The sequence below is a fragment of the Arachis ipaensis genome, chromosome B3 (genome assembly GCF_059453495.1).
Source record: "Arachis ipaensis isolate K30076 ecotype BB chromosome B3, ASM5945349v1, whole genome shotgun sequence".
Taxonomy (NCBI): Eukaryota; Viridiplantae; Streptophyta; class Magnoliopsida; order Fabales; family Fabaceae; genus Arachis; species Arachis ipaensis.
Window position 1 is genome coordinate 38,029,349 of NC_142438.1, and position 16,134 is coordinate 38,045,482.

At 36.3% G+C, this 16,134-nt stretch overlaps 1 protein-coding gene across 1 annotated transcript; it reads left to right on the plus strand.

Moving 5' to 3' along the window:
• The first annotated feature begins 12,880 nt into the window (after positions 1-12,880).
• Positions 12,881-15,889, plus strand: LOC107634380 (uncharacterized). Its single transcript, XM_016337899.3, has 6 exons — positions 12,881-13,496; positions 14,158-14,239; positions 14,397-14,605; positions 14,704-14,834; positions 14,967-15,082; positions 15,463-15,889. The coding sequence occupies exons 1-5, from the start codon at positions 13,066-13,068 to the stop codon at positions 15,056-15,058; spliced, it is 945 nt and encodes a 314-aa protein (XP_016193385.2). The 5' UTR covers positions 12,881-13,065; the 3' UTR covers positions 15,059-15,082; positions 15,463-15,889.
• Positions 15,890-16,134: the final 245 nt, after the last annotated feature.

The following is a 16,134-nucleotide window of genomic DNA, read 5'->3' on the forward strand; positions in this document are numbered from 1 at the left end:
CCCAATAGTTTTATGGAGGAAAATGCATTTGAGGCATCTCCGGGATCTCATGGTGATGAGCTTCCTGCGCCTCTTGAGCTCCATGAATGGGCTCTCTTGCTTGCTCCATCCTTTTCTTAGTGATGGGCTTCTCTTCCTCAATGAGAATGTCTCCTTCTATGAAAGCTCCAGCTGAGTAACATAGCTGGCAAATAAGATGAGGCAAAGCTAGCCTTGCCATGGGGGGGGGGGACTTTTCGGCCATTTTGTAGAGTTCAAGAGAGATGACTTCATGAACTTCTACTTCCTCTCCAATCATGATGCTATGAATCATGATGGCCCGATCCACAGTAACTTCAGATCGGTTGCTAGTGGGGATGATGGAGCGTTGGATGAACTCCAACCATCCTCTAGCCACAGCCTTGAGGTCCAGTCTTCTTAGTTGAACCAGCTTGCCTTTGGAGTCAATCTTCCATTGAGCTCCTTCCACACATATGTCCATGAGGACTTGGTCCAACCTTTGATTAAAGTTGACCCTTCTAGTGTAGGGGCGTGCATCTCCTTGCATCATAGGCAAGTTAAACGCCAACCTCACATTTTTCGGGCTAAAATCTAAGTATTTCCTCCGAACCATGGTGAGATAATTCTTTGGGTCCGGGTTCTTACTTTGTTCATGGTTCCTAGTGATCCATGCATTGGCATAGAACTCTTGAACCATTAGGATGCCGACTTGTTGGATGGGGTTTGTTAGAACTTCCCAACCTCTTCTTTGGATTTCATGTCGGATCTCCGGATACTCATTCTTCTTGAGCTTGAAAGGGACCTCAGGGATCACCTTCTTCTTGGCCACAATATGATAGAAGTGGTCTTGATGAGCTTTGGAGATGAATCTTTCCATCTCCCATGACTCGGAGGTGAAAGCTTTTGTCTTCCCTTTCCCTTTTCTAGAGGATTCTCTGGTCTTAGGTGCCATCAATGGTAATGGAAAAACAAAAAGCTTATGCTTTTACCACACCAAACTTAGAATGTTGCTCGCCCTCGAGCAAGAAAAGAAAGAATAGATGAAGAAGAAGAAGAAAATATGGAGGAGAGGGGGAGTGGTGTATTCGCCCAAGAAGAGAAGAGAGGGTTGTGTTGTGTGAAAATGAGGAAGAATGGAGGGCTATATATAGGGAAGGGAGGGGGGTAAGGTTCGGCCATAAGGGTGGGTTTGGGTGGGAAATTGATTTTGAATTTTGAAGGTAGGTGGAGTTTATGAGGTAGGTTTATGGGGAAAAGTGGATGGATGTGAGTGGTGAAGTGGTGATAGGGAAGAGAGATTGAGGTGATTGGTGAAGAGTTTTGGGGAAGAGTGTTTATGGGATTGTGTGAAAGAGGGGTGAGAAGAAGTGAGTGGAGGTAGGTGGGGATCCTGTGGGGTCCACAGATCCTGAGGTGTTCAAGGATTTACAACCTTGCACCAAATTGGGCATGCAAAATGCCCTTGCATACAACTCTGGGTGTTCAGCGCCAGATTGGTGCTTGTTCTGGGCGTTGAACGCCCATTTGTTGCCCATTTCTGGCGTTGAACGCCAGAACCATGCTTGTTCTGGGCGTTCAGTGCCAACTCTTCTCCAGGGTGCAATTCTGGCGTTCAAACGCCCAGATGCTGCCCATTTTGGGCGTTCAGTGCCAGAACCATGCTCTGTTCTGGCATTGAACGCCAGCCAAATGCTTCTTACTGGCGTTTAAACGCCAGTAAGGTCTTCCTCCAGGGTGTGATTTTTCTTCTGCTGTTTTTGATTCTGTTTTCAATTTTTATATTTATTTTGTGACTCCACATGATCATGAACCTAATAAAACATGAAAAACAATAAAAATAGAAATTAGATAAAAATTGGGTTGCCTCCCAATAAACGCTTTTTTAATGTCAATAGTTTGACAGTGGGCTCTCATGGAGCCTCACAGGTGTTCAGAGCATTGTTGATACTCTCCAACACCAAACTTAGAGTTTGGTTGTGGCCTCCCAACACCAAACTTAGAGTTTGACTGTGGGGGCTCTGGTTGACTCTGCAATGAGAGAAGCTTATTGTGCTTCCTCTCCATGGGTACAGAGAGAGATCCTTGGGTTTTAAACACAAGGTTGTCCTCATTTAATTGAAGGATCAATTCTCCTCTGTCCACATCAAAAACAGCTCTTGCTGTGGCTAGGAAGGGTCTTCCAAGGATGATGAATTCATCCTCATCCTTCCCAGTGTCTAGGACTATGAAATCAGCAGGGATGTAAAGGCCTTCATCCTTTACTAGCACGTCCTCTACTTGTCCATAAGCCTATTTTCTTGAATTGTCTGCCATCTCTAATGAGATTTTAGTGGCTTGCACCCCATAGATTCCCAGTTTCTCTATTACAGAACCAAGGTCACACAGAGCCTTTTCAAAGATCATGTTGCCTATGGTACAAGGTATTACAAACTTTCCAGGATCCTGTTTCTTCTGAGGCAATGTCAGTTGATCCAGATCACTTAGTTCATTGGTGAACAAGGGAGGTTCATCTTCCCAAGTCTCAATACCAAATAATTTGGCATTCAGCTTCATGATTGCACCAAGAAACTTGGCAGCTTGCTCTTCAGTAACATCCTCATTCTCTTCAGAAGAGGAATACTCATCAGAGCTCATGAATGGCATAAGGAGGTTCAATGGAATCTCTATGGTCTCTAGATAAGTCTCAGATCCCTTTGGTTCCTCAAAGGCAAGCTCCTTATTGATCACTGGACGTCCCAGGAGGTCTTCCTCCTTGGGATTCACGTCCTCTCCTTCCTTCACAGGTTCGGCCATGGTGATTAATTCAATGGCCTTGCACTCTCCTTTTGGATTTTCTTCTGTATTGCTTGGGAGAGTACTAGGAGGGAGTTCAGTGATCTTTTTACTCAGCTGGCCCACTTGTGCCTCCAAATTTCTAATGGATGACATTGTTTCATTCATGAAACTCACAGTGGCCTTAGATAGATCAGAGACTAAGTTTGCTAAATTAGAGGTATTTTGTTCAGAGTTCTCTGTCTGTTGCTGAGTGGATGATGGAAAAGGTTTACTATTGTTAAACCTATTTCTTCCACCATTATTAAAGCCTTGTTGAGGCTTTTGATCCTCCCATGAGAAATTTGGATGATTTCTCCATGATGGGTTATAGGTGTTTCCATAAGGTTAACCCATATAATTTACCTCTGCTATTGTAGGGTTTTCAGGATCATAAGCTTCTTCTTCAGAAGATGCCTCTTGAGTACTGTTGGATGCAACTTGCATTCCATTCAGACTCTGAGAAATCATATTGACTTGCTGAGTCAATATTTTGTTCTGAGCCAATATGGCATTCAGAGTATCAATTTCAAGAACTCCCTTCTTCTAAGGTGTCCCATTACTCACAGGATTCCTCTCAGAAGTGTACATGAACTGGTTATTAGCAACCATGTCAATGAGTTCTTAAGCTTCTGCAGGAATTTTCTTTAGGTGAATGGATCCACCTGCAGAAGTATCCAATGACATCTTAGCTAGTTCAGACAGACCATCATAGAATATATCCAGGATGGTCCATTCTGAAAGCCTGTCAGAAGGACACTTTTTGGTCAGTTGCTTGTATCTCTCCCAAGCTTCATAGAGGGATTCACCTTCCTTCTATCTGAAGGTTTATAACATCCACTCTAAGCTTGCTCAGCTTTTGAGGAGGAAAGAACTTGGCTAAGAAAGCCGTGACCAGCTTATCCCAAGAGTTCAGGCTATCTCTGGGTTGAGAGTCCAACCACACTCTAGCTCTGTCTCTTACAGCAAAAGGGAAAAGCATGAGCCTGTAGACTTCAGGATCTACTCCATTAGTCTTAACAGTATCACATATCTGCAAGAATTCAGTTAAGAACTGAAAAGGATCTTCAGATGGAAGTCCATGAAACTTGCAGTTCTGCTGCATCAGAGAAACTAATTGAGGTTTCAGCTCAAAGTTGTTTGCTCCAATGGCAGGAATGGAGATGCTTCTTCCATGTAAATTGGAATTTGGTGCAGTAAAGTCACCAAGCATTCTCCTTGCATTATTGTTGTTGGGTTCGGCTGCCATCTCCTTTACTTGTTTGAAATTTTCAATAAGGTTGTCTCTGGATTGTTGTAATTTAGCTTCTCTTAGTTTCCTCTTCAGAGTCCTTTCAGGTTCTGGATCAGCTTCAACAAGAATGCCTTTTCCTTGTTCCTGCTCATAAGAAAGAGAAGAGAACAAGAAAAGAAGAGGAATCCTCTATGTCACAGTAAAGAGGTTCCTTATTGTTAGTAGAAGAAGAAAAGGAATAGGGGTGAAGAAGAATGAAGAATCCAAACACAAAGGTAAGGATAGGAGCAGTGATGTGAGATGAAGAGAAGTGTTAGTAGATGAATAAATAATTAGAAGGAGATGAGGGAGAAGGATTTTCGAAAATTATTTTTGAAAAAGGGTTAGTGATTTTCGAAAATAGTTTTTGAAAAAGGTTAGTAATTTTCGAAAATTAAAATCAAAAATTAAAATAATTAGTTAATTAAAAAGAATTTTTGAAAAAGAGGGAAGATATTTTCAAAAATTAGAGAGAGAGAGTTAGTTAGGTAGTTTTGAAAGAGATAAGAAACAAACAAAAAGTTAGTTAGTTAGTTGAAACAAATTTGAAAATCAATTTTGAAAAGATAAGAAGATGAGAAGTTAGAAAAGATATTTTAAAATCAAATTTTGAAAAAGATAAGATAAGAAGATATTCTTGAAAAGATATGATTGAAATTAGTTTTGAAAAAGATTTGATTTTTAAAATCACAATTAATGACTTGATTCACAAGAAATCACAAGATATGATTCTAAAACTTAAAGTTTGAATCTTTCTTAACAAGTAAGTAACAAACTTGAAATTTTTGAATCAAAACATTAATTGATGGTGTTATTTTTGAAAATTATGTGATAAAAAAAGATTTTTTTTGAAAAATATTTTTAAAATTTTCGAAAATAAATAAGAAAAGTGAAAAAGATTTGATTTTTTTTTGAAAAAGATAAGATTTTTAAATTGAAAATTTGATTTGACTCATAAAAACAACTAGATTTTAAAAATTTTTGAAAAAGTCAAATCTAATTTTCGAAATTTTAAGAGAGAAAAAGGGGAAGATATTTTTTTTTATTTTTGAATTTTTAATGATGAGAGAGAAAAAAAACATGAAAATGATGCAATGCATGAAAATTTTGGATCAAAACAATAAATGCATGCAAAAATGCTATGAATGTCAAGATGAACACCAAGAACACTTTGAAGATCATGATGAACATCAAAAACATATTTTTGAAAAATTTTTAATGCAAAGAAAACATGCAAGACACCAAACTTAGAAATCTTTAATGCTTAGGCACTAAGAATTCAAGAATGCATATGAAAAACATCATACAACACAAAACAATATAATATGAAGATCAATCAAGAAGGTTTTATCAAGAACAATTTGAAGATCATGATGAATGCAATGCATGAATGCAATTTTTGAAAAATGCAAGATGAGTATGCAATTGACACCAAACTTGAAGTTGACTCAAGACTCAAACAAGAAACACAAAAAATATTTTTGATTTTTATGATTTTATGATTTTTTTTGTATTTTTATTTTATATTTTTTTCGAAAATCATTTGAAAAAGAAAAATAAGGATTCCAAAATTTTTAATATGAATTCCAGGAATCTTACAATCTTAATCTAAAGCTCCAATCTGAGGGTTAGACATGGCTTAATAGCCAGTCAAGCTTTAGCATGAATATGGGAGTAATTCATTCAATTTTAAGCCAAAACCTCTGTCCAAAAGAATTTAGACATGGTTTTATAGCCAGCATGCTTCAACATGCTTCATGAAACTCTAGAATTCATTCTTAAAAATTCTGAAGAAAAATATATTTTTGAAAATATTTTTATTTAAAAAATTTTTTTTTTCGAAAACAAAGGAGAAATTTTTGAAAGATTTTTTGAAAATTTTTTGAAAAGAAAACGAAAAGAAAGTTACCCAATCTGAGCAACAAGATGAACCGTCAGTTGTCCAAACTCGAACAATCCCCGGCAACGGCGCCAAAAACTTGGTGCACGAAATTGTGATCATCAATGGCGCCATCAACATGGTACGCTCAATTGTAATCTCAACTTTTTATCACAACTTCGCACAACTAACCAGCAAGTGCACTAGGTCGTCCAAGTAATAAACCTTACGCGAGTAAGGGTCGATCCCACGGAGATTGTTGGTATGAAGCAAGCTATGGTCACCTTGTAAATCTCAGTCAGGCGGATATCAAAAGGTTATGGAGTTTTCGAAATTAAATAAGAAGTAAACATAAAATAAGGATAGAAATACTTATGTAATTCATTGGTTAAAATTTCAGATAAGCGTATAGAGATGCATTCGTTCCTCTGAACCTCTGCTTTCCTGCTGTCTTCATCCAATCAATCTTACTCCTTTCCATGGCTGGCTTTATGTAAGGACATCACCGATGTCAATGGCTACTTTTGATCCTCTCTGGAAAATGGTCCGAAGCGCTGTCACTGCATGGCTAATCGTCTGGAGGCATCACCCTTGTCAATGGCTGCATCCCATCCTCTTGTGAAAATGGTCCAAATGCTCTGTCACAGCACGGCTAATCATCTGAGGTTCTCGATCATGCTGGAATAGGATTCACCCTCCTTTTGCGTCTGTCACTACGCCCAGCAATCGCGAGTTTGAAGTTCGTCACAGTCATTCAATCCCAGAGTCCTACTCGGAATACCACAGACAAGGTTTAGACTTTCCGGACTCTCATGAATGCCGCCATCAATCTAGCTTATACCACGAAGATTCTGATTAAGAGATCCAAGAGATACTCATTCAATCTAAGGTAGAACGGAAGTGGTTGTCAGGCACGCGTTCATAGGGAATGATGATGATTGTCACGTTCATCACATTCAGGTTGAAGTGCGAATGAATATCTTAGAAGCGGAATAACTTGAATTGAATAGAAAAACAGTAGTACTTTGCATTAATTCTTGAAGAACAGCAGAGCTCCACACCTTAATCTATGGAGTGTAGAAACTCTACCGTTGAAAATACATAGGTGAAAGGTCCAGGCATGGCCGAATGGCCAGCCCCTCTGATCTAAGAACCAGGCGTCCCAAGATGTCTAATACAATAGTAAAAAGTCCTATTTATAATAAACTAGCTACTAGGGTTTACAGAAGTAAGTAATTGATGCATAAATCCACTTCCGGGGCTCACTTGGTGTGTGCTTGGGCTGAGCTTGAATGTTATACGTGCAGAGGCTCTTTTTGGAGTTGAACGCCAGGTTGTAACGTATTTCTGGCGTTCAACTCTGGTTTGTGACTTGTTTCTGGCGTTTAACTCTAGACAGCAGCGTAGAACTGGCGTTTAACGCCCTTTTACGTCGTTTAAACTCGTTCAAAGTATGGACTATTATACATTGCAGAAAAGCCCTAGATGTCTACTTTCCAACGCAATTGGAAGCGCGCCGTTTTGAGTTCTGTAGCTCCAGAAAATCCACTTTGAGTGTAGGGAGGTCAGAATCCAACAGCATCAACAGTCCTTCTTCAACCTCTGAATCTGATTTTTGCTCAAGTCCCTCGATTTCAGCCAGAAAATACCTGAAATCACAGAAAAACACACAAACTCATAGTAAAATCCAGAAATGTGAATTTAACATAAAAACTAATAAAAACATCCCTAAAAGTAACTAGATTCTACTAAAAACATACTAAAAACAATGCCAAAAAGCGTATAAATTATCCGCTCATCAAAAACCCACAGCAAAATATATGACAACAATTTCACAATTTAATATAAGGAGCTGACCATTGGAGGGTATCCCTAACGCCCTTCCTATTAACTCAGAACTAACTGGAATGTCGCCGACATCTACTATAAGTGTGTCTGTCTCCACGTCATAAGCCCTGGCCAGTTGAATCATTATCGTCTGCTTGACTGCCCAGCGAGGAATCTGCTTCACAAAGCCAAACCCAATAGAATCTATCTCAGCTAGCTTCGCATTGGCATTCATTTCTTGCAAGTGGGTTATCATCCCGTTGATGTAGCATGGAGAACAGCGCGTCTCCACTAATTTCTGTTAAACAACACAATACAAGTTATTAGAAATAAAAAGAATCAAACATTTGTTAACACAAACTACTGCTTACCTTTTTCCCCATTAAAATGCGGTTCAGCAGGTGAAAATCAAAACAGGTTCTTGCCTGTCAGGAAACATTCAACCATAAGTCTTGATACATAACACACATTATCATTTTACTATAATTGAAAAAACAACCAACAAAAAAAAAAAAAGAAATCACTGGCAGCCCAACAAAACGTTCTGCGCAATTCAAGTAAACAGCAAAGAGTTTGACATTGGCCATAACATGCTCCATATAAAATAATGAGTTAAAAATTTGGCCTTCCGATTACAATATGAACCCATCCAATTCTTGCTAACAATTACTTATTTTTATTAACACTGTAAATTATTAATAGAAAACAAATCCTTCATAGCTACTGTAGGTCAACTAAAAAACGTAAATTGTTTCACCTTCATATATTATATTAGTCTGCTCGTATTATTTAGCAAAATTTCAAAAAGAAACAAAATATGTTTCTGTCTAACTATGTAGTATTATCTAAATTTTAAAACGATTTTCTACAATATCCAAGGTTGATAATTATATATTCATACATACCTAGACATGATACATGATGCAACTATAGTTTTTACAACCAGTCTTACTCATATCTACTTAAGCCACCGCTAAAAGCCATCTCATTTTTTGCATCAATCTTTTCGTCAAAATTGAACATCCATAACTTATTGAAATTAAAGGTGAATCAAATGAACCAGGAAAGATATAAAGAAAAGAATACTAAAATATCAAGCACAAGCTCCATCAAATTTCAAACATGTTTGCTTTAATCCAAGGATTCATCCTTTCTTACAAAATTGAACACCCGTAATTTATAGAAATTAACGATCAATAAAATGAACCAGAAACAGACAACAAAAACAAAACTAAAATATCAAGCATGGCTCCAACGAATTTCTAACATGTTTTCCTTAATCCAAGGATCCATTAACCATCTGATATTACTATCCATGCTATAATTTAAAAAAGAAACATATCAAATTCAACAGCATAACACCCCACAATCGTGTGCAGTAAGAGTACATACCAATTTAAAAAAAAATTAAATGTTAAACAAGGTCCTTGGAAGTATAGTTATTAAATTTGAAGTTCTAATTACGTATGTCACTAAAACAACACCTAATATTGATTGCGATGGTTATCAAATATGCTGATCAACATGTAAATAGAGTCTTTGCACGGTTTGACTCAACGCCAATAGTACTTTCACTTACATCCATTACAATAAAATGAATCAAATGCAAGTGGACATGTGAGGATTAAGTAAAATACGCTTTTAGCTAATACTAGAACATTGTCAATAGATCCAAAATTATACTTTCAATTTTTTCTTAAAATATACCCACAGGATTCCAATTCAAGCCTATCTCTTATATATAAAAATTTAAAATAATCAGAGTATTTAACCGTTTATAAATTTTGACAGCCTCTTAAGTTAGGTTTTGGAATGAAAATTTTTTTTTTTAACTTTGTCAACCAACTTGTAAACATCTCGAAAAAATTTTCAACCATACGTTAATGAATAAAATGAGAATTAAAATATAGTGAGAGTATATAGGAAGTAAGAGTACAAAGGCCTAACACCCAGAGTCGTGTGCAGTAAGAGTAAATAGGCAGTTTAGAAAAAATTCAAGTTAAAAAAGGTCCTTGCAAGCGTAGCTACTTAAAAAATTGAACTGCTAAGTACCTAAATCACCAAAACAAGTCCTAATATACCCAGCTTTCGCAACGAAAACAAAAACTAAAATATCAAGCATGGCTCCAATGAAATTCAAACATGTTTGCCTTAATTCAAAGATCCATTAACCATCTGATATTAATATCCATGCTATAATTTAAAAAAAGAAACATATCAAAATCAACAGCATAACACCCTACAGTCGTGTGCAGTAAGAGTACATAGAAATTTAAAAAAAAAAATTAAATGTTAAACAAGTTCCTTGGAAGCATAGTTATTAAATTTTGAAGTTCTAATTACGTAAGTCACCAAAACAACACCTAATATTGACTGCGATGGTTATCAAATAAGTTGATCAAACATGTAAATATAGTCTTTGCACGGTTAGACTCAACGCCAATAATACTTTCACTTACATCCATTCCAATCAAATGTATCAAATGCAAGTGGACATGTAAGGATTAAGTAAAATACACTTTTAGCTAATACTAGAACATTGTCCATAAATCCAAAATTATACTTTCAATTTTTTCTTAAAATAAACCAACAGGATTCCAATTCAAGCCTATCTCTTCTATATCAAATATTCATAATTAGAGTATTTAACAGTTTCTAAATTTTGACAGACTCTTAGGTTAGGTTTTGGAATGAAAAAAAAATATTTTTAACTTTGTCAACCAACTTGCCAACACCTGGGAAAAATTTTTAAACATGGGTTAATGAATAAAATGAGAATTACAATGTAGTGAGAGTACATAGGCAGTAAGAGTACAAAGGGATAACACGCACAGTCTTGTGCAGTAAGAGTACATAGGCATTTTTAAAAAAATTCAAATTACAAAAGGTCCTTGCAAGCGTGGCTGCTTTAAAAAATTGAAATTCTAAGAACCTAAATCACCAAAACAAGTCCTAATATAATCAGATTTCGCAACATTTTTTCAATACATACTTTCTTACAAAATTGAACACCCGTTATTTATAGAAATTAACGGTCCATCATATGAACCAGAAACAGACAAAGAAAACAACACTAAAATTTTAAGCCAGGCTCCAACAAATTTCAAACATCTTTGCCTTAATCCAAGGAAACATGAACCATTTGATATTATTATTCATGCTATAATTTAAAAAAAAATAAACATTTCAAAATCAACAACATAACACCCCACAGTCGATTGAGTAAGAGTACATAGCCAGTTAAAAAAAATAAATTAAATGTTAAACAAGATCCTTGTAAGCATAGCAATTAAAAATTGAAGTTCTAATTACGTAAGTCACCAAAACAAGTCCTAATATTGATTGGGATGGTTATCAAAAAATGCTGATCAACATATAAATATAGTCTTTGTACAGTTAGATTCAACGCCAAAAGTACTTTTACTTATATCCATTCCAATCAAATGGATCAAAATGCAAGTGGACATTTGAGGATGAATTAAAATACACTTTTAGCTAACACTAGAAAAAAGTAAATTTATCCCAAATTATACTTACAATTTTTATGTTAAATAAACCAACAGGATTCCAATTCAAGCAAATCTCTTCTTTATCAAATATTCATAATCAGAGTATTTAACAATTTCTAAATTTTAACAGCCTCTTAGGTGAGGTTTTGGAATGAAAAAAAAAAATTTAAACATCATCAACCAAGTTACGAACACCTGGGAAAAAATTTCAACCATATGCTAACGAATAAATTGACCATCCTATCTAGATTCATTAAACAACTCACAAAGCAACATATTCATAGCACGTGCCTCAGAAGAATTGCTAACTTACTAATAACCGAAGGCAAAACAAAGGCAAATACTGTAACTCGTTAAAATACAAGACGCGGAAACCCGGATGCTCGTAAACATGTACGTATCATTATTCCTCCCCACTACATTACGTTCACAAACAAAAGGATAAGTCTAACAGACCCAGGAATCTCCGAAAGCAACAAAACCCTTCTAAGCAGCCAGAACATAAAAGTTACTGTAAACATATAAACATTCAATATACGGTTATCGGTTCTCTGACCTTCAATCTTGGAGGAGAAACACACCACACGGCTTCTCTTGTTGCACCCGGTAATGACTCCAACAAAGGCGAACATGCAAAGGCTACAACCCAGGGAAACTGCGGTTAAAGGCCAACGCTGGGGTTTCTGGGCGACTTCCACTCGAGGGGGCCAGGGATTCTCCTCTGCTGCTTGTGGTCTTCGCAATGGAGGCGCTGGCGGATGCTCGGTACGGCGATTGGCAGGATGAACTACGGGTAGCAACAAAAAAAAGTAGCGGCTAATGGGAAAGGTCCTCCTTCGTCAATGCCGTTCGAAATAGCGGGGAGAAAAGGCTAACGTTTCCTTTCCTGAAGGGTGTTTGAAAGTTAGGGAAGGGGAAAGGTTTTGACTGTTTGGTCAAAGAAAGGGGAGTGGATGGGATGATTACAATGGTATTAGTTAAGATAATTAAAATTAGGATTTAAGAAATAGAGTGTTTATTAGTATACCTATTTTATTAATCTAATTGGGCTAACTATTAAGGCCCGTTGTTCATATTGTTCCCAAAATCATTGTCCCCCTAACATCTCCCTAAAATTTAAATAGAAAGCAAAATAAGACTTAGAAATTAATTTGATGTATAAAGACATAGTTATAAAGAAGAAAAAAAATCAATTAAAGTAAAATATGTCTCTAAAAGAGAAATAAATAAAAAAATAATATACAAATATATTTATCTCTTTAATAAAATAAATATAATTTTTTTATTAAATATTCTATTAGAATATTTAAATTTTTTTGTTAATTATATTTAATTAAATTCATCGAATATAACAAGAATTAATTATGACTAATATTTTTTTAAATCTTATTATTTAATTTATTTAGACTTTATTCATAAAAAAATTAAATGTATAATATTATTCATTTTATTAAACAATTTTTTAAATAATTTTAATAAAAATATGTCTCTTTTAATAATTAAATCTCCTTTAAGGTTCTTTTAAAACAAATTTTCTTAGAAAAATAGAGCGAGACCCATATAATTTTCAGATGAGTTATGGCGCGGGCCACAACCAACGGGCTCAACTAACATTCTGTTTTCCCTCCATTCAGCGCCAACACTCCCTTCCTCCCTCTCACACGTTTCTAACCCGCTCCTCTTCGCTTCCTCTGTTCCTAAATCGTACTCACAAACCTCAGAGAGTAGAGGATTCGAGATACCTCTATCGCAACATTCTGTGATCTATGGCGGACGATTCAGAGCAAACCAAATCGATTGAGTATGAGAGCGACGCCGATGGAGTCTCAGCGCCGTGGTGGATGGCACGGAGGATTGAAGCAAGTGACGATGAAGACCAAGAATACAGCCACGATGGGCTCACAGAAAAGTGCCGGCCGTGCTTTGCTCATCTTCATCCTCCAAATGAATCTGACGGCGGCGGCGAAGGTTCACCGGAGTGGTACCAAGAACTTGGAGAGAAAGTTGTTTTCGAAGAAGAGCTCGAAGAAATGAGCCAAGGAGATGAAGAAGAGCTTCAAGAAACTCTACATCGTGTGACTATGAAGAAAGAGAAGGAGACTACTGTTCGCGACGACGCTTACGTGCCTACGCATGGTTCGTTCTACATGCACGACGATCGCTTTCTAAGTCCCCGCCGCCGCTACCGCACGCGCAGGTATTTTTGCCATCATTCTTTCTCCTTTTTCACTAACGATTATTGATTATGCTCTGATTTTATGATCTATTCAAATACTTTAATTTGTTTGTACCGTTTCACTCTGAATTCAAGCTCGATCTGATTACTGCAATTACCTGCTTGATTTCGTGCTTCAAGTTTTAAAACAAATGCTTACACATGCTTCTATTCATGCTTTTAAAGGTTTCTGTAACGCACTTGTTAAGATTTTCAAAGATTCTTCCACCAAATTCAATCTTTCTTGATTTCTTTAAAGAGAAACGCTAATTATTGTTATGAATGCATTTTGATGATGGTTTAGATCTACTAGTAGGGAATGGCATTAGATGTAATAGAGCTATGTTAATTCTACTTAACTTCTTTCTCATATTGTTACATTAACATTTAATTATATATTTGTATTGTATCTTTTCAGTGCCTTCAAATAATATTGAGCAGTGTTTTTCTCAGATAACAAAAACCCTTTGATCTTCGTTTCTTGTTGATCCCCCTCCCTCTTTTTCTCCTTTTTTATTGTTCTCCGTAAAACAATAGCGAGAATTCATAATTCTACATTGTGCATTAATTTTAGTACATTAACGGTATTTAATGTGGCATATGTATGTTCATGGATTCCCCTTGAATAATTGCTGTCATCCAGGGGCATTGTCACTGGAATAAAATTGTGGGACAACTGCACAGATGAACCGAGGTGGAAGCATGACAAGTTTGAAGACATGAAAGTGAGGAACTATTGATAATAGTTTACTGCATCTTCGTTTCAAATTCTGTTACATGCTACATACTAAATGTTCTACATTTTCTGATACTTTATTGCCTGACTGTGATGATGAACGGTGCTAGATATGATTACCATACCTTACGATATTTTAATTTCAGGATAATAGTCCTCCGAAGAGTAATGATCAACAACAAAGGAAGAACCAAACCAAGGGCCAGAGATACATGAAGACGAACCAATTTGGATCCCCTGACAATTATGGAAATCAGAATAATCAGACATTAAGAATTTTTAAAGGAAGAGGACCTAAAAAATATAAACCTATTATGAAATGCAATAATCTAAATTCTTCGTCCAAAGACCAAATGTATGTTGACATACAAATGCCGTTCGTGTACAATTTCTGTTAGTTTTAGTCTTGGTTATTTTTAATGCCATCTTATTTTGAACATTTCGACCTTGTAGACATGAGAAGCTCAAGGAAAGCGCTTCAACTTCTAGTTCTTCCAGAGAGTACCGTGCTTCAGCTAAGATTTTGCCAACAAACACATCCGGTGAAACACTACACCAAACTACTTCACTGTTATTACTGCCTGGTACTTAACTGCTATTTTCAAATTGTACCGACTTTTAAACTACTTCATCTGCATTTGCTAAATTGTGGTCTGTTTATGCACTAATTTCGGTTGAATCTTCATTATGTTAATTTTGTTAATCACTTAATGCAGGTATCCATCATGGGGGCCTGCCTTGTGGTACTGTTGATGATCATGCTCTCATAACACTAACAGGATATACTCCTCAGTACAGTGTCAACTAGCCTCAAAAACTTTCGGAAGACAAGGTATGACTTCAATAAATTTAGGTTTTACATAGGACAACTGCAAGTATTGATGACATATTCTTAATTAGATACTTTGAGGATCATTTGTATTAAAGTTGTATCTACTTAAATAATACGCTGCTGTTTAATTTCCTCGTATTTCTTTTATGACTCCCTTTATTCTGGTACTGTACATATAATTCCCCTTTAACCAGCGTTCCTGGATAAGTATATATATGCTTCTTAAATAGAGGCACAAATATGGGAAAGTCAAACTTGTAACATCAATAAGCAGTTACACACCTAGCAGATAGAAGTGGTACGGATTAAAATTTTGTTCTATTAGCATAGCTTCTCGACCTGTTTATACATTGATCCATCATATTTTTATTTTCTTTTAGATTTCAGCGGCACAACTTGAAAATGAATATTGTCAGAGACGGATCAAGCCTCTAAGTCAAATTGCTTTACCAGTCTGACCGTGGGAATGGCTCGAGCGAGTGTGACAGTAGAAAATGAGATCAGCCTTGAGAAGAAGTGTATAGTTTCTATGATTTACTACTTGTAATCTGTTACTACGGTTTCTCTTTGGTAGGATTATGCAATAAGCATGCAAACATAATAGCTCCCGTTCTTTTGCCATAATGGACGATTTGGAAAATGCAAGACTACTTGGATCCATGTTGATAGGGTTTTGAATGTCCTTTTATTTCTCAAGTATACTTCACTTACTATCCCCCATTAGGAATGCACGAGGAAATGTATAAAACATTATACTGAAAGATGTGCCTCAAGCGGGTTGTCCTGTAGATAGCATTTCATTTTTTGTGGGAATCTAGCTGTGTACATTTTAATCCGTGATTTACCATTACCCTGAACCACGGTTTTTGTTCCCTGATGCTGCTACATGGATGGAAATACCCAATAATAAGTGATCGTTTAGTCGGTGACATAATGCCTAGAACCAGAGCATTATTTTTGTTTTATTTTAATTTGTTTGGGACTGGCAGAGAGAATTATTCTAGCTGCAATCCAGATAGATATACCCCAAGTGGGGCTTTAACATGCGCTGA